Source organism: Alexandromys fortis, unplaced genomic scaffold, assembly GCF_014885135.2.
Source record: "Alexandromys fortis isolate MF-2015 unplaced genomic scaffold, M_Fortis_MF-2015_v1.1 scaffold_40, whole genome shotgun sequence".
NCBI lineage: Eukaryota > Metazoa > Chordata > Mammalia > Rodentia > Cricetidae > Alexandromys > Alexandromys fortis.
Window position 1 is genome coordinate 7,639,332 of NW_026067966.1, and position 19,657 is coordinate 7,658,988.

Genomic DNA, 19,657 nt, shown 5'->3' on the forward strand with positions numbered 1-19,657 from the left:
GGGATAACAATGGGATACAGGATTTACTGTATGGCCTCGGCACTGATGTAAACTGCAGTGTAATGATTTGAGAACTATACAGATTGCTATAATCACTGATCATCACGGTCCAGGAGTAAAAGGAATTGAAGATATTGTACAGAACATGTCATGTGAAAGGTCATTTGACATAAGCATTCCTAAGATATTGAGCAGAATTTTCATTTTTCACCTTGTGTGTATACTTGTGAATATTTTGTGTGTGCAGAAATTAAAGGTGGATAGCAGGTGTCTTTATTGTTTACCACCTTACATTTTGAATCATGGTCACTGAGCTCAGGGACCCTCCTCCATTCAAAGCTGTGCTTACAGACACCCAGCCCTGCACATAGTTTTACCCCAGTGCTAGGGAGACAGATTCAGGTTCTTATGATTTTGCAGAGCCCTTGCCTACAGAAATATCTCTCTAACCTTGGATTTTAGATAGATTTTGCTGGCTTTTCCACCTAGGATTTAAGATGTAGAATTCTAGCAAGAGTTTAGCTTGTATAGATGTATAAAGCAACCCATTGGGTGATTTTCTCTATTTTTTTTCCAGAAATTTTTGTTTCATCTTTGAAACAAGAGAGAAAATATCCTTTTAAAAGTTATTGTCTCAAGCTCAGTAGATATTGAGACGATCTTTTCCAATTTCTTCCATCACTTGTTTTGACTAAAAGAATTATTTTGGAACAATCTACAATCTAGATTTTCTAATTCTTATCTATGGAGATCATATCTTTAATACAGGTACATTTTTATATAAATACTACAAAATTAAATAAACTTCTCTTTCACTTAATGGATTAGACAATGATTAAGGGAAGCCAAGTAGATAACCTACGGGTGGTCCGCCGTGCTGAAGAGATGGAGCTGTTCAGAGAGAAGGAGTTCTCCTCCCTGTCTCCTGATACACCCCTCCGAGGAGGGAGGATGGAGGAAGGTCTTGGGAGGGAAGAACGCTTTTCTGGGCTCTTGGTGACACCATCCTAATTAGAGGAAACAAAGACATGAGGTCCATCTTAGTTATGCAAATTAGTTACACTACCCTGACCATGTTTTCCTAGAAGATAAATTATTTTATTATGAAACACCAATCTTCATATACTAATAAAACCTTCTATGTCAGTAGAGTTCATGTTTTCTTGTTGTACTATCAGAATTTATTATCCTGGAGTGACACGATTGCAAATGAATTATGGATTTCTGTTTTTGAGCAAGAATGTAGATGGAATGAACTTAGAAAAGTTATCTTTATAATTTGCTAATTGGGCCAAAAGCTTCATTAGTATAATAGTTTCTTTAGTCAGAATAGACTGGAAGAGGATTTTGCAGCATAATATTACACCCGGGAACACAACTACTTATTCCCTAGAAGTGTGACAGGAACTCTTAAATATACCGTATCAAGTTATATCATTCTCACTGCAAAATACTATACACACTTAAAGTTAAGGAAATGGGTTTAATAATTTAATGTATTTTTTTCAGTTCCCAGAGTTTGCCTGTGAAAGAGATAGTAGTAGTTCCTTTAATGCCTGATAGAGAGTTCAAGTGTCATATTGAATACAACTTGCTGTTATTAGATTATATATTATCGATTGCATATGCTGTATGTGGAATATGTCACAAAGGAAGGCATTTTATTTTGTTGGTTTTTAGTTGATATTTCATAAAACAAATAAGAAATAATAATGAATAGGTTTGAGAAAATGGGAACTTGTGTTTCTCTTCTAACATAGAGGTGGCCCATCAAAGTTTTTCAGTTATATTTGTTATATAGTATATATAGTATAATAGGATCTACTGTTAAGAAAGTCAAAGATTTCTGAATTTTACTGCTTTCTTTCATAGCTATTATTCTTTTTATCTGTGGCTCCATCAAGACAGGAGAAATATGCTCTCTGAGAGGTTCCTCATCTGGGATGAGACTGACAGTCAGCACCATGGCCAACCCTAGGACAAACTGCTAATACTTTCGTGAGTAAAATCACACTACTCTAACAGATTGCAATGAGAGTCCCTAACATCATGAAGTCTACATTTCAAGGATGTGTTTCCAATTTTAAAAAACTGAGCAGAGAATCAGTCTTAAGATAGGGATAATACAGTGGCAATAAGCAAACCTTCCTATGAGCTGGATTTAAAGACAAAGGCAAGCAGTAGATTCTGGATTGCCTGAAGGTTGTATGCACAGTTCGTATTTAACAAGAATATACATAAAATATTGTTTATGGTTTTTATGTTTGAGGTCCCCACACGATCTTCAGGTTCACCAGTTACGCTGTAGTTAGAAAGTGTAATGGGCACCTGCAGGAATTGTTCCTTTAATAAGTGTAGCCTTTATGTTGGCAATATATCTATAACTCTATCACGTTTTAAGAATCTTGAAAACAATACACATTTGAGGCCTAGTCATGGAAAATATTTACCTTAAAGATTAAGAAAATTTATTTTTTTGATTATCTGCATTACTTAACGAGAAAAAAATGATAAGAAATATTATATGAGATCACCTTAGGAGAAAATACAAACTGGTCAAGTTATTTTGTTAACTGAAATGAATTTTATGGATAAGCAACAACACAGCAAAATAACGTGTATGAATCCTAAAAAGGCAACCAGCAATGAACAGACTCCTAATAAAAAAAAAAAACCCACAGCATTTAATTTACAAGTAAGGATAAATCCTAGGGAGACTGCATGCAAGGAAAAGTGGACTGGATTGGAGGCTCTAACATAGGCTGCGCTGCTTGCCACATGTCTCCTGGGAGACACTGTAAGAAATATAGACAGGAATGACAAAGCCAAAGAGATTACTTCAAATAATTACTTTGATTTGGCTGTTATAAAAATAGAGGATGAAACTGAGATTTTCATCCCAAACCTTAACTCTGCAGACGCTTCTGTGGAGACATAAGCTTACACAGATGCACATCTCTCTCCTCCCTGTGGTACCAGCACCTTGAGTGGGAAGTGTAATTGGGTTAGCACAAGTCACTATTTCTTGATTGATTTTAGCAGAGAAGAATGGAGTTCAAAATGTAAGTAGGAAAGAAGAACAAAGAGATGATATTGCTTCTAAGTAAGCACGAGATAAGCACCAGTATTAAGCCCAACTACGCAAAACTTAAACAAAATAATGGAAGGGGTTGGTGAGCTTATTAATAAAGAGTAACTGAAACTCTGAGTTGGAGTGAATTATTCACAGTAAATCAAATAAGAGGAAATTTGGGGATTTAGGAAACTGTAAAGAAGTATATTAGATATTAGAAGGTGAAACAAATGATAAATCAAAAGCAGAAACAGAATAAACCTTTCTTTAGACACATGTAATTTGGAAGGGCAATGTTAGCTTTACGGCAGTAATGTACATAGCATTTGTTCAAAGTTAAGTATGAAATGCCAAGCTCATGAGTTGCTTGGACCTGAAACAACTTGAAAACTTCCTGAAGTTTTCCCAGAATGTGCACTTAAAACTTTTCTAAAGGGGAAATTCTCAGATTTAATTTCTGTATCTGTGACTGAAATTTTCTATATTTTAAAAATAATATAATACCAATAATTATTCATATATAATGAATACTAAATGACTGTTGTATCTAGGCACTATACTGTCTTATAAAGTTACTATGCTTAGTTTTCCCGACTGGATTTTTTACAGGAAACTTAGAAAATTAGATACAGAAATAAAAGATCATAATAGCTAAAAATGTTCAGGATTTATACATGGTAACATACTAGGTTTTTCAAATCATAAATAGTAGATTCAAATATCACTACCACATTGCACTCAAAATACAGCTCCATATTTATGAAGGCAATAAATGAGTTATATTACTTACAATTTATTAAGTCATGTGTCTAATTTAAAAGTATTCATATAAACATTGAATTTCTTCCCTTATCAAATAAAGACCCTCAGTTTGATATGGGTATCAAATATTTGGCCAGTATTGGAAATTAAAAACTGTTTTTATTAATAACAATGTAGAAGTGTAAAGTATTACCATGTTTGATAAGCTAAGAACTGTGACTTAAATATCATATATGATTGTAAGGACCCTAAAATTATCTCATTACCTACATATTGAAATTATTCAGATTGTTCATTGTAAATTTAGGGTTTCATTAGCATATATTTAATTATCTCTCTTCCAATCCTAAAAAGAGCAAAATATTTCATGTTGGTTTCTGTCTTTTTAAAACACAGTTGATGATATAAAGAAATTAAAAAAGGAAAAGGGAGTGATACACATATAAAATAGTTAATCATTAATAAAAGCACATTTAAACAATACTCTATTTACTATTACAATTTAGCAAATTAAAAAATAGTATGACTTTGACAATATGGACACTAACTTTCAAATGCAATATTGTCTTTAACCAAAAGTTTTGGTAAGAGAAAATTCACTGCACCAAAGACCTCAATAGCAATAATACTAAACTGTCTACAGGAAGTAGCTTGAAAGCCAGATAACAGGAAACTGATTATGTTGTGATGAATGAATAAAATGGAATGTCATATTGTCATTAAAATGGTTATTTTCCATTCTAGATGTAGCCAATTTTGGTCTGGATGCTTTAGAGATCATGCTGGGTTAGCAAGCAGTGTAAAATGGACATTTCCAAATAAATACAAATGTCTACATGAAACCTAAATTTTGTGAGACACTGAATGGACACTAAGAGTAAAGGACAAAGCAAGCTTGGTTCACTCACAGTGACTTTGTCCTTTGTCTGTTTAAGTGCACTGGGAGCCTGGGCGGATTCACCACTTGCTGCTGTTGAAAAGAAATAAATAAATTAGTGACCGAAACTCACATAAGTGTGTTTCCCAATTCCTGGGTGTTCTGTTATGTCACGAGACTAAGGCAAAGTACATTTCTTGCTTTTGAGGCTCAAATCCAGTAACCAAAGAAACTTGGGTAACAGTAATACATTATGTGGCTTCAGTTAAGTGTGTGTGAGTTAACAGAGATCAGAGTCTACTGAAGCACACACTCACTTTCTATGGGACACCAAGGTACTTTTGAGTATTTACTCTGTACACATAGAATCTGTAGATCAGAAGGAACAGAACACCAAGGCAGATGCTGCCTGGTGTAAAGGAAAGGAAGCTGGAAAATTGTTTTAGAGTTGGTATGATACAGAAACGCCCAACCCTTCTGTTCTAGAAGCAAGCCCCTGGCTTTTGTACAGGTCCTTTGTATTTTACCTCCCGGGCTGTTATGATCAGCAAACCCCTTTGCCTGTGCCCCTCATCACTTTGGAGTATGATTGACATACTTGCCTGATGTGAAAGTGCACCACAAGAAAGGAAGTTAAACAACTTTGCAGGGACAGAGGATGAGAAACGGCAAGTCCAGTAAATACAGAATGTGTTCTAGGCATGCACTTCCTGTATGACAGCTACCACATCTGTTACTGCTGTTTCTCGATGCTGCTCTTTGCTTCTGGTCTCAGTTTTAAATTCCATTATCTCTAACACATTTTCTGTGGACAACTTACCTGATTTGACTTTAATATCTCACAACATAAAATCATCATATGTGTTTTGAAAAATAACAGTATTTGACCAGTATCCCCAGAGATAAAATACTCTAGCTTGTATGTTAACTATTTCCTCAATTTTCCTTGGTAAAGAAATTTTCAGGAAAAAAAACTATCCTCATAAGCCTCATATGTGTACTACAAAGGGGTCCTATGCTTTGTGAGTTTTTATATCAAGACAATGGCCACCTACAGTGTGCTTTATTCTATGTAGGACTGGCTAGAATAATGTTTCAGATCCTAGCACTGATTTTTTTCTTCAAGAAGCAGTGAAAATGATGTCATTCACAACTTCTATGACATATCCAAAATTCCTACATATATATATACACACATATATGTAGTTTGCTTTAATTCAGCAATATCTAAATTGTGTATAGGCTTCCTGCTGGGGTCTCTTGGTATTCATCTTGGACTAAAATAAGGGGAGACCTAGTTAGTTTCCAAATTCAAACTTCCATTAAAGAATAAGTAAGGAGGGAGGTAGAGTTAATGCCACTGACATGCAGCAGTCACAGCAACTATTTACAAATTATTTTATTTTTCCTCTTCATTTCCACAACTCGGACAGCATTTTTAGCTTTCCAGGTAGAATACAGGATTTCTTAAAGATATTCTATTTCTGTAAATATTTCTCTGAGTCAAATACAATTTCTAAACATTTAACAGAATCAGCTAATTAAGATAGAAGATGTGGAAGTGGTATGTTAACTCCTAACTTTGGAGTGCTCGGTACACTGAGACTTTCTCAAGAGATTTGAATATGGAAGAGCCTTCCAAATTCAAATCCTGGCTTGGGTATTGTTCTTACATAAATCACACCATATGGTTCCTATATGTAGGATGCAAACACACACTACTCGGAACTTCGGTCAAGGCATGGTGTTGCACGCTTGCAATCTAAGCACTGGGAAAACTAAATCAGGAGGATCATGAATTCAAGGCTGATCTGGGCTACGTACAAATACCTTATCTCAAAAACTCCAAGCCCCCAAACCTAAGCCTTAAATATAAATCTAAACAAACAAAAGTACTAGCAACATTTGGTGGTGGTTCTAGAAGATCAATGACTCTGACCTTTTCTCCAGTTAGGCTAGTGATGCCATTCCTAATCTTTAAGGTGACCCATTATATTAATGATGTCATTCCGAATCTTTAAAATCTTTAATATTAAGCCATTTGTAATGTATAATGGAAAGAATATTTCTTCCTGATATTTTGTAGACTATAAGCATATCCAAATAGATACTAAGAAAATTTAAAATTAAGACTATCAGAGCATAATTAGGCATATAAAGTAAATACCCTGCTACTCTACAGTGAAATTTTGAAATAAAACTGCATTGTAGAGAGCTGTGTAGACTTTTACTATGATTTCTTTTAATAACAGATTTTATGTGCATGTGTGTTTTGCCTGCATGTCACTACAACATATGTGTGGCACCCACAGAGGCCAGAAGCTGGGGTTGGATCCTCTGGAACTGGAGTTATAAAAGGTTGTGAACTGCCATGTGGGTTCAGGTCTCTGAAAGAGCAGGGAGAGTTTGTAACAATAAAGCTGTCTCTAAAGCCCCCTTTCAGATGATGTCTACCATGCTTCATCCTTTGTTCTACTTGATTTTTTAAGCTTATAGATGTGTATATTTGGGGGTCACAGAAATGAGCACATGACAAAACAGACTTGTGTCTCCCTTCTCTCTTATACTTGGTGTCTTAATGTAGCCCTGGCTCGAGTCACACTGGAGGTCTACCTGGAGAGCCACCTGACTCTATCTCCCAGGGCTGAGGCTATAGAGACCAAGTTTATTTCTAATTTAATTAACTCTAAAGGGAAGGGAGTTTTAACTTAGTATTCTTCTGCACATTGAATTATAGTGGACCATTTGGCAGTCTGGATTAATAACTTTAAGAAAATCCCAAAGATAGAGTATAGGAGGTTGAAGAATAAAATCTGATAGGATAGACATCATTTCCTTTCTCTCTTCATCTTTTTTTCCATCGAAAGCAAAAAGTCTTGAAAATCAGTATTACTTCAAGAGGTTTTTCATTTCCCATGTCCAAGTCAGTATCCATTGTCTCAGTAAAGTCAACACCAGTAACAGATTTGGCAGTAACAATTGAGAACATAGGACAAATATACATGGACTTAAGCATGGAGGAGATAGATAAGCAAAATAACGAGAATGCATACCACGGTTAAATTCATCGCCATCGTCTAAGCAAACACACAGAATGAAAATAGGGATCCCCAGAACGTGACACTAGAGCACAATGCCAAGATACAATCACGCACTGCTATGTCTGAGCAATGACAAAGAGACAGATGGTCATGACCTCTTCTGCAGGGAAGGAAAAAAAAAAGAATAATGATACAAGACACTTAAATAGCGAAACTGTTCATGATTGCTGAGATTTGGAAGTAAAACAAAATGAAGAAGCTTCTACAGTAATGAGGTTAAAATAAAATACGTCTCTGTTTGCCAGCCACATTGCAGAATTGAACAGTCACCTGTGGTTTTCCGCTTAACACAGGAGAGATGAGTTGGTCTAGTGTATTTGATAGCAGGTTTTAAAATGAGTTTCCTGGAAGGAGAGTGGGCCTGAACTTCTGTTTTTTTAGCAAGTTCAGCCTTCTTATAAACTGCTATGAACAAGAAAACACAAAACAGCATACCATCAGGAAAGAAAATAAACACTTGGAATAAAAATGAACAAATTTTTTCATAAGTAAGGCTTTTTCAGTAGAGTAATAGGAAATTAATAAAAAAAAACACATTTTAAAAGAAGTGATTGTTAAATGAACCTTTTTTCCTTCTCACTTCATCCCTGGAGACCGTGCTAGGTTCCTTTTTAGCTACTTTTCTTTCAGGAGTGGGAATTCTGCCTCTCCCGGTTTTAAAGGGTTTCTCTTTTCTATGTTTTTCAAGAGATGGTCTCCGAGCTTCCTTCTCAGCTTTCTCCTCTTTAGGGATAGTTTCTAACTGTTCCTGTATGATGCTTCTATCATCATCTGTGGAGCAAAGCAAACCATGGTAACAACAGTGAGAGCATTAGTGACAGATGCAGAAAAGCCGTCATATACTTAACATATTGTCATGTAAATAGAGACCCTTCTTTTTTTTTTTAAATCTTAACCAAATTCCCCACTAGGCTATGGGCTTTATTTGGGAGAAGATTGAAAAAAGAAGCACACCTTGAGTGTCCACCCACAGGCTGTCAGCATCCATGATGGAGTCATCAATGGTGGTCTCGTCTTTGTAATCATCGTAGGTTTCTGTTTTATATTCTGAGTATGCAACCTCTTCTCTCTCAGGAGTAGCTGGGGCATCGGGAGAGCCATCCTTGGGTTCTGCCTGGGCTTCTGCTGCCATCTCTACTTCAAGCTCTTCATCGTGAGGGCACGGTCTCCTTTCCTCCTCAGGCTGAGCTAGAGCTGCAAAGCGCACACTATGGGACCCTGACTCGCCTTCATTGGTTGTGGTCTGCACTACAGTGATGAAGTCATCCTCGATGGTCACTACAGACTCAATCCCACCTTTGTGTTCACCTGGGCAGGTCTCCACAAATTCCTCTCTACTTCCTGGGACAACCAGGTCAGTAATCTGAAGTGTGTCTGAGCGGAAGAGCAGTTTGTCATACTCTCCCCCGGCTTCTATCTCTTCCTCACTTGGGACCTCTGCTGGTTCAGGCACACCTGCTTCAGGCTGTGGCTGGGTGACATCAGAAGGTATGGCGGGTATATCTGGAGTCTCAGTGCTTTCTTCCTTTGGCAGCTGAATAAATTCCATTTGAACCTCAGCTTTCTCATCTGTGGATAAGTCAGCCTCCGAAACAGGAGGTGGGCAAGGGATTTCCACAGACAGTTTGCGGGCAACCTCATCTTGAATCAGAGATGACTCTGGAGAGGTTTCCTTCTTGCCCTCATCCGGCTTCAGGGACTCCATCGTGAGGCTCTCATGCTCACCGCTAGACTCATAGGACTCTTCTTTGTCTACAGCCTCCTGATGCACCAGGTCAGGCTTTGCTACCTTCTCTTTGACTTCTGTTTCACTGACTTTGAGACCTTCTTTCATGTGGCCAGACTCAATACCCAGGAATGAATCATCTTCTTGAGGTCCTTTGGATGAGAGGGTCAGTTCCTGAGAAACCTCGAACTTGAGCTCTGTGGCATCTACATTCATCCCTGAAGCCATCTGTCCAAAGTCACTGACTTTTATATCTAACGGACTTGGCTCAGCTTTCGTTGCAGCAAAATCTAGCCCCTGATCGGCTTTTGCGGTTGGTTCCACCTCAGCCACCTCCGGCAGTGAACTGAGACCTTTTGCTGCTTTCTCTGGTGACGTGTCTTCAGCTGTTGTCAGTTCTTTGGCAGAGGCTTCATCATAGGTTACACCTAACCCAAAGATCTCCACTTTCTCACCAGCCTCTTCAGCCTCCTTTGATTCAACATGCTCTTCACTCTTTTCAAGGACAGTATCCAGTTTGTCACTAGTTTTCCTGTCATGGTCAACCTCCCGACTCAGTCCTGATTTGTCAGCAGAAGTGGGTGGAGATGCCTCTTTCTCAGCAGTGGACTCATCTTTGACTCTTCCTGCAGCTGCAAGTTTTACTTCAATCAGTGAAAGGTCTGTCGCCAAATCTCTACGGACTTTGTCATCAGTTCCTTCATAAAATGAGCCACTCTCTCCCGACAAATTCTCACTGTCTTGAACTGGTGATGGTAGAGGAACTGTGTATTTATTGAACACACAGTATCCCATGTCTTCAAGTTGACTGTCAGGTTTTCCAGTGACTTGGTTTTCATCAGCGACAGGTGGCAAAGCAGTACTACTCTCTGCAATCATAGCCTCTGATGGGACTGATTTTCTCCTGGCAACCTCAGCATCTGCACTCACAGAAGCTAACCTGGACCTGGTTCCTGCCAGATCTAGCATCTCAGGCAGGTCAGGGGCCATGACGGTACCATTTTTGTAATATTCTTTGGCTGGGAAGGGCGACTCAGAGGATGTCTCAATCTGAATAATTTGTTCTCCAGTCGCTTTTACTTCCTCTGCCTTCTCGCCTTCCTCTTTGCTCTCTACTGGGAAGCAAGGGACCTTCTCCACTGCAGGTGTGGTAGGGGGAAGGTAATCATCTCCTTCATCCATGCTTCCGCTCGTGTTAGTTAAAATATCAGAAGCCAGAGGGGAAAGATCATGGCCCCGGCCAAAGTTAAACCCAAGGGCGATGGAATCGAGGCAAGACATAGGCAAGTTGATGGACATGCTTCTTTGTTCTATTGCAGACCGTCCACCAAGCCCTAAACTTCGACTAAGGGTCAAATCATCCTTGTTCTTACTGTGAAGGTCCCTTTTCTCCCCATAAACTTTTGGGTCAATAGTGAACATCCTTTCTTGAGGAGAACTTGGTTCTTCAGGTAGCTCAGATGGATAACTCTGGGCAAGAGTGCTGTATCCTGCTTCCTCTGGTGGAGCACTGGGCTGGGATTCTTTTGCCTGAAGTTCCTTTTCATCACGCTGGTCCTTGGGAGGTACAGTGTCAAAAGATTCCTGGGCACTTCCTCTTGCATCACTCAGCTCATAGTAATCACTGCCCAACTGCTTGCTTTTTGCCACTTCTTCCTTCAATGCAGATGTTTCAAAGTATTTGGACATTCCCGATTTATCTTCATAAAATGGCACGCCAACCTCAGCTATTGTTGCAGACCCAACTCCTTCAAACTTATCTTTGACAGCCATGTTCTCCTCAAAAAGTCCCTGGGTTTCTCTCATTTCACTCACTGCCTCTGGCTCAGATGTCACTTTTTCCAAGGTCTCAGAGGTCATGGCTGGAACTGAAAGAGCTTGTTCCAGACTTAGAGGGAAGGAGTCCTGTTTTAACTCATCGGTTACATGTTCTCGGTCTTTCTGTTCTTTGGAGGAAGAAAGCTCGGTGGAGGTCTGAATTACACCTGTTTCATCGTCTCTCAATTTGGGGGGTTCATGTTCTTTCGCCACAGCTTCTTCAATGGAAACCACTAATTTCTCGTCAAGCTTTGTGTATGGTTCATCTTCGGTGAGTGTAAGTTCCTGACCACTGGGGATTGAAGTTTCTTTTATCTCTTGATTTGTGGTACCCTTTTCTTCCCCTGAAACACTTTCCCTGATATCGCCTTCCCCAACTGGACCGAGAGCATCTTTCGGTAGGGTGGCAGCTTCTGAGACTGGAACATCTGCCTTGTCTGCTTTATCTTTCTGTGGCTCCTCATCTCTAGAACTATCTTTGGCAGTAGCTAGGCCACTGGTGTCTGGCAGGGACGTTTTGTCATCTGGTTGGAAGAAGACAGGAGCCAAGGGTTGTGGTACTTCTGAGATTCCTTCACTCTTTATAATATCTAGAGGAAGAGTGAAACTTCCACCATGAAAGGGACTTGGCATGGGCGAATCAAACTGCTTCCCTTCCCATCTTGGAATATCCTCCAGCATGTCTTTTTCCCGCATGGGTGTCAGAGGGCCAGGAGATATTGGGGCAGCTAAACCCCATTCATCTTTCTTTGATTCCATTGGCATTTCAATGAACCAGTCCTTCTGCTCTTTTGGAGCTAGAGGCTCTGCAGACAGGCCGATGCTAGGTACTGCTATGCTTGGTTCTACGTTCTGTTTTATGTCTTCCAGGTTGGTACCAAAAGTGTGCGCAAATGGGACGGGAGGTGACTTTTCCCCTTCCATGTCTTGAACATCCTTTTTATCCTGGGGAGTTTTAGTTATCTCTTGCTGAGGAACTAAGGCAGCATGCTTAAAATCTTCACCAGGCTTACTCTGCATCTCCGATTCCTTTTCTCCCTTGTCTAAAGGCTCAGCGAAAGAGGAAGCCAATTTCTGCGGCTCAGGGAATTCCATCTTCGAGGCTGTAAGTAAATCTGAAGTAATTGGGTTGGTTTTTAAGCAAACAATAGGCAACAGCTTTTGGGCAGTAAGCTTAAAATCACACTTACAAATAGGAGATGAATGAGCGGGTCAAGGGGAAGCTATGGACCATGCAAGCATGCTGCCCACTGAAGGATGAACATGGAATGTCAGGACTAGAATTTGTGTGTACTAGTACTGAGTGAAGTCCTCTTCTAAATCAATTGTACACACATTATAAGAAGAGTTGGCCTCAGACTACTTATCCTTTTTGTCTATTTGGTCTCTTCTATACACCATACGGTGCATGTTAGAAGGAAAAAGGAAAGTCTTCAATCTGTTGATTGAGGTGGAATGAATCCACATCAAGGAACTAGATAACATGGTACAAGAACATGTACATGGAGGATATTTCCTGAGTATTTCAAATGTTCTCATTTGAAAATGAACTGGCAGGTCCTGGGACACATGCCAAGAAGCAAATAATGATTCAAGTATTAGCAGTTTCAGGTAACTTGATGAAAAACTGTGAGGACCCATATGGGGATACTGAAAGTTATTGGCAAAAGGTTTTAGAAAATAGCTGAGGTTAAAGTAAACATTTGATGTCAAATTTTACATACATGACCTAAGAACTGATGAGGCAGCTTTTACTTAATCTAAATTTTTTTTTCTCTCTCATTAAACTTGTTTTAATGGGTCTCAAAATTCTGTGACAGATTTTTGGTCAAGTTGTTTCCATTAAAAAGTACTGATTTTGAAAACTAATAACTTAAAACTGCCACACACACAAAAAAAAGGTCCACAAAACATTCTCCTTTCCTTCTGAAGGTTTTACGATCATTGTTATCATTAACCAGTCTTTCACTATTAAACTTAAATGGCCAAAACTTGCAGTCATGGTTTCTGAATTATAACAATGGGAAGAGCAAGACATTTTGCAAAAAAGTCAATTACTACAATGTCTTCCTCCCCAGGGTCCTGACGTCATTGCCTGGACATGGCCAGCTAGCAACACATTGGCTCTTGTTGGCCTTGGAAATACTTGACATCAAACAAGTGACATGGTCTCGGTTTTATTTACACGCCAATCTAAGTGTCTCTTTTAAACTATTTCCTGTGGTCACCAGCACTTAGCTCAGTGATTTGAAAAGGATCTGGTGGTGACTCATAAAAATTCAGCCATCTCCTGAAGATGGGGCATCGTGACCTGCTAGGACTGTGGGTGCTGTTGTAATGAGAGCAATGAAGTAGTTAAAACCTGTAATGAAATCTAGATGAATGAGAACTCAAACAATACAGGCATGATCCGGGGTGCGCTGCCCCCCCCCAGAGACAATGACAAGGGGAGCACCGACAGGTGTTGAAGGAAAACGAAATCAGCAGCATTTGTCGAAGCATAAAAACAGCTCTCTGCGCTGCAAACAAAAGCGATTGTATCACTTAAGCCTGTACGTGCTAAAATCCAGCTCCAGGGTTTGAAAAATAAGCGTATGAATTGCTGTCCCAAAACATAAAAACAAAAATATACATGTATTAGCAATGTGACTGGCAAACACGGGCGATGAGGAGGGAGGGGGTAAACCAAGGAAGAGTTCACACAGCATTTTCAGCCTGCGGCAAAGCGGATTGTATCATGGCAAAGGACAACCAGCTGCAGCAGGGGACAACCAAGCTCTCACAGCATCTGCGCAAGCCACAGTCTCTGCTCACAAAGCCTGAAATGGTGTCTTATGACCATGAGAAGACCCAGCGGTGGACCGGCGTTGGAAAGGCATTCGCTTGGTGAAAACCACGGCAACACATTTGCGGCACGCATGCAAATCCTGACAGACACACACCTTCCTTGATAGAGGAAGGAATTTTTACGTCCGAAGCCACCTCCGTGACCTCTTTTACACTTTTCTCATGTGGAGCCCCTGCCAGGGCACTGTCTTCTGGAACTATCTGCGCCTCTGCGCTAGATTCCGCTTGGCCCTCACTGAGGCCCTGGGGGTAGTCTGAGGTCTTAGCAGCCCCATGCTCTTTCCCAGGAAGGGCAGCAGGTTTCATGTCCTCAGCCATCACACCCTTTAGCGTTTCGTCTTTTTGGGGATGGAAAAGATGTTGACATCATGACCACAGAACAATACACGAAAGGACAGAAATATTATTCATGGAACACTTTCAGCTCCATTTGCATGACCTCTCTGGGGGCATCAGGTATGCTTTCCTTTTCCGTCTGAGCAAATTAATAACCGAATGACAGACACATTGTGTACACAATGGAAATTTGGGATGTATAATATGCTGATAGAAATGACTTTGAAAACTAATTAAAAGACTGTGCTATTCATTTTAAAAATTGAGAGCTGAAAGGGTTTTATGGCTTGATCACCGTCGTGGGAATGCCAGCAAGATGAGCACAGGGGGAAGGCTTGTTGGAAATTAGAGATGGTGTCGCCCCAGCAGATGGAGAGAAGACAGATGTACCGGTGCGTGGAAAACAAGCTTCCCAGTTGGCTAGACACGTGTTTTCTCCAATGCAGGAAGTCCCTACACAAGAATCCCTGACTGCATTATTTAAAATGTGGAATCTTTCAAAGACAATTTTAGGAATAAAATAGCCTTAGCCTCAAAGTGTTACCTACTCAATGTTTCATCAAAAAGTCCATCAGAGTACTCTAAATACAGTGCTTCTAAGAAACGGCTATAAAGGTCAATTTTTAATGCTGCCGTTGAATTATTTGATACTCAAGGAAAAGAAAGAGAAAGTAAAATACTTTTTAACTTGAAAATTTGATCATTTCCCCCTTGAATACAACTGTTTTCACGCTAGTTAGTCAATAATAATTCATATATAGTTCTTTCTGACAGAAAGAAAAAGTGTCTGTATTACCAATATCATCTTACAGTGCAATTCAAAATAAAATCACTAAAAAGAGGTGATGGAGTGGCACTCAGACTCCCAAAAATAACTCCTCCCTAAGGTATAAATGGAAATAATGTCAGCCTTTAAATGCAAATATTAAGCTTCTGACGGCCACAAATTATTTTTTCATTTGATTTCATTTACATTTCAAATATCCACAAAAACAAATGAATCCATTTTACCCTTCAATAAATGAAAGGAAACCACATTAGTTGTTTTGAAGTCTGCAGTGGGAAGATTCTTATGATAGTCCCATAAAACAATTAGACATTGTGCAAAAGGCCTTGTGGGAAAGACTACATATGGAAAGGGAAGAAATTTTCTTTTTTAAGAAATATTAACACCCTGGAGGGTGGTAGAACTCCCTCATCTATCTTTCCACATTTACCATGCAGACATTTTTGTGTCTGTAATTTAATTTTGTAATGGATATTTAAAAATTTTTCTATTCTGTTTTATTATTGGAATTTTTTTATAATGCATACATTTTCATTCTAGTTAAAGAACTTTAGGCGTATCCAACTTCACCAGGGCCAGCTTATCAGATGAAGTCTAACCAAGTTAATTTATTAATTTTTAGATTCACATAATGTTTTGACCTTAGATTTTTAAATTTTGAATCAGGTATGCTTGTGCCCCTGTACCTATCCCTTAATTAAAAATCTCCCAATAATTTCAGTCACTTTCAGTTTGCACTGTTAAAGTACTGGGCTTCATTTAATGCTGGGCGTGCTTCCTAGGGTGCCAGAGCTGTTGGAGCTCTTTGGTTTTCAATATGACTTGGGAAAACCTCACTATCATGCCTGTGCCTGGCAATGTGCCAGCTGATTTTTCTCCTTGGGACTGTCTGTCTCTCATGAAAATGAGTTCTTCTGCATGCATCATGTCATTGTCCTCACCCGGAAATACTTATGTCCAAGAAAAATATTTTAGTGGTATTTTCTTCTTTACAAAAAAAAAATCCCTAGTTAAAAATGAGACAAGTGGAGCCCATACCCCCCGAATTTCATGCCCATGATCAGAAGCCACACATAGGCAGCTCAGCTGTATGGGACCAAGGCCCTGAGTCCCAGCCTTCATTTTAGAGCAGCTCTGCTAAGGTGAGTTGAGAACAGCCACCGAAGAAACCCCCAATTTCTTACTTATTGACATGTAGTCATACATTTTCATCGCGTAACATTTATTCTGCTCAAAGTGGATCTTTATTCTTTATTTTTAAAGAACAAGCTATAAATATAAGGTGACCTCTATTTAAGACTGGTCCTAATAATAGTCCATATCTCAGGAGGAAAATAAACATTGGGGTCATCTTCTTCAGTTCAGGTAAATAACGTGTTCTTACTGAATAATTTATTTACAAGGAACAAAAAGGAGTAATACTTTAATTGAATTGCTTCTTCTTCCTTTTTCTTCTCCCTTTCCACTTCATAGGAGCAATAATATAAAGAAAGAAAAAGGGAAATGCTTCTTCGTTTAATGTAACTCACTTCTTTCATATAAATTTGAGGCATCTCAGTGGACAACTCCGTATCTGGGGACTTCACTTTCATGTGGACAAAACAAGCTTGTGCCCACCCACCACCCACACCAAAGCACACTGAACATGATGTGTGTGCACAGAGCTGCAGGCTGGGAGGAGGAGCAAAAGGGCACCATGCTCCTGTTCACCTTTCTCCTGGCCTAAGTGGCCCTCTGCGCTCTGTGCTGTGACACGGGGGAGCACACTAGTCCACTCTGAGCTGAACAAAGGGTGCTCATAGTACTCCTCATCCGAATTGTAAGGGTCCTCATCGGGCACAGACACCGAGATGGAGGGGGCTAGGAGCCCACGCCTCTCCCCGCGGCTGGCAGGTTCATGGCTGGGGAACCTGTGCAGAGGACCCACTCGATCCTCAGCCCCTTCATCTATAAACAGACACACAGGAAGAAACTGCAGGGAGAACTGGACAAGACAGACATGAGATCAGACAGACGAGACAGACACCCACAGGAGGACATGAAGGGTCACCCAAGCAGCGCCGCAGGATGGAAGGGGCTGAGACAAACTGAGCTGATGGAGGATGGAGGCAGTGGATGGCGCATGCTTTTCTGGGTCCTTAGCTAAGACTATTATTTAGGGGAATTTACCATTGATCTAAAAGAATAAAACACATTGACAGCCCTGCTGTGAAATAGAAATTAGCCATGCATCCTTCTCCAGTAATTCAGAATAACCAAGGAAACATTCGAACAGAAACAGATCATCACAAAACAAATGCATTCTTTCAAAGACATTTCTTCCTGAAGGTGGATTCATACGTTAACACAGTCAGAAATTAAGAAAGAGAAACGTTGCCAGGGTACCATGTCTGCTCAATTGTGGGGGAGAAAAGTTCCCTGTTTGAACTGTGAGGATCTGTTCTGCAGCAGAGACTAGACGGTAGCTCTGGACTTGGGATTGGTCCTTGTCAGTCACATGTTCTCCAGTGACTCTTGGACATCAAGCATGCAAACTAATAAGATGTTTAACTTGTTCAACTGATTTCATGCATTGTCAAATAAGGAAAAAATGAGTTATGTATTTCTCTGCTTTTCTGCATTTGTTTTCTGGGAAGGAGAAGATTACAACACAAAGGGAGCAGTGGGAGCTAAGAGCTGGTGGTGAGGAGGTGCTAGGTACTCGGTGATGTTTCAGTCTTCTGGAGCATTCGACCTTCTAAAAACAGCTCACAGATCTATAACATCTCACAAGAGGTGGTGTTTTTATATTCTGAAAACTTTTGGTCTAGTCCCAGCATGGCGGAACCATTTGTGGGACCTTTAGTTGCCAAAGCAGAATGGCCATTTCTCCTTAGACCTTGTCTCTTCGCTCAAAAGGGATAGCTGACCAAGACCAGGCCTCTCCCAGGACTGTGTGTTCCAAGAACTTCAATTTCTTTCAGAAATTGTGAGTAAAGGCTGTCTGGGATGCAAGCCTCAGAGATAAACCAGAACATTGTATATGTGTGTGTGTATATGTGTGTGTGTATATGTGTATGTATGTGTGTGAGTCTGAGCAGTGCAGAGTCCCCAGGGGGGAAGACAGAGGCGTTAGAGTCTCGTTTGTTGCAGAGATGAGATGCACATGATGGAGGCTTTGGTGACCACCCATTGGGGTGGGGAAGTGATACAAAATAAATAAACAAATAAATAAGGAATGGAGTATGTATTTGGGAGACATTTTATAAAAATCCACATAAGAATGGTAGCTTGTACCAGACTCCTGTTTAAAGATAATTGACTTGCACAATTGTATAGTACCAACCCTGAGAACTTTAGCTTTAGGGAAGTATGGAATTCTGAGTTGGAAGACTCAGATTTAGATGTAAATTCTAGCTGAGTCATTTATCCAGAGCTAAACAATGATATCCCTGACAAAAACGTGTAAATTTCTATCTCTGTGGGTTGCTGGATGAAATAAATGGTAAGAGATTGGTAAAACTGCCAACGTAATGTGTAGCTATTTAAAATTATCCTTCGTGTGTATTCTCATGGCATGCATGCATGCACATACACAAATGCCTACAGGTGCAATGTACACTATGCCATACACGTGAAGGTCATGGGACAGCTTGGTTCTCTCCTTCCACAACATGGGTCTTTGGGGTCAGACTCAGGTTGTCAGGTTTGGGGGCAAGTGCCCTTTTCCAGATGAACCTGTGTGTAACTACATATATGTTAGCATGGTGTCTTCCATTTGCTCAGCTTTAAGCTTCTTTACCTTAACTTGGCAGTTGGATTTAAAGTTGATAAACTTAGGGAAAATGTGAATTTACTTTATAAGCTACTTTCATGGCTTTGTTCATCATTTACTATAAGTTAATGTAATTTGGGAACTGTTTTTTAAAAAATATTTTTATGGTTTATTTAACTTTATTTTATGTGCATTGGTGTGAATGTGTCAGATCCCCTGCAACTGGATCTTCAGACAGTTGTGAGCTGCCATGTGGGTGCTGGGAATTGAACCTGGGTCCTCTGGAAGAGCAGTCAGTGCTCTTAAACACTGAGCCATATCTCCAGCGCCTTGGGAACAGTTTTTAATCACATAATAATCTACTTCATTTAACAAGTGACGTTCAAAAGGATAGAAAGATGACCTTGAGAACCTTGGCCTTTTTACATAGCTCTTCCTCATAATTGCAGACTTCAGAAATGAGTTTTAGCTGATTCTGACTGAGGAATATTTTCCTTCTAGTTTGTGTTTACTTAAACTTTTTATTAACACATCTAAAATTTTATATTGGGCAAAAGGAAGATTTGTCCTTCCAAA

General features: G+C 39.7%; 1 protein-coding gene across 5 annotated transcripts in view; it reads right to left on the bottom strand.

Annotated features, from left to right (window-relative positions):
• Nucleotides 1–19,657, bottom strand: part of Map2 (microtubule associated protein 2) — a 270,127-nt gene that overhangs the window by 19,502 nt on the left and 230,968 nt on the right. For 2 of the 5 annotated variants that reach the window (XM_050154291.1, XM_050154289.1), the window contains exons 8-9: nucleotides 4,744–4,802; nucleotides 863–1,007 (exon numbers count right to left, since the gene is read on the bottom strand). In XM_050154291.1, the coding sequence (XP_050010248.1) occupies nucleotides 863–1,007; nucleotides 4,744–4,802 (204 nt within the window). Of the gene's footprint in view, nucleotides 1–862; nucleotides 1,008–4,743; nucleotides 4,806–8,083; nucleotides 8,219–8,377; nucleotides 8,585–8,767; nucleotides 12,473–14,299; nucleotides 14,543–19,657 lie in introns of all 5 variants that reach the window. The other 3 variants (XM_050154288.1, XM_050154287.1, XM_050154286.1) reach the window with 2 other exon arrangements.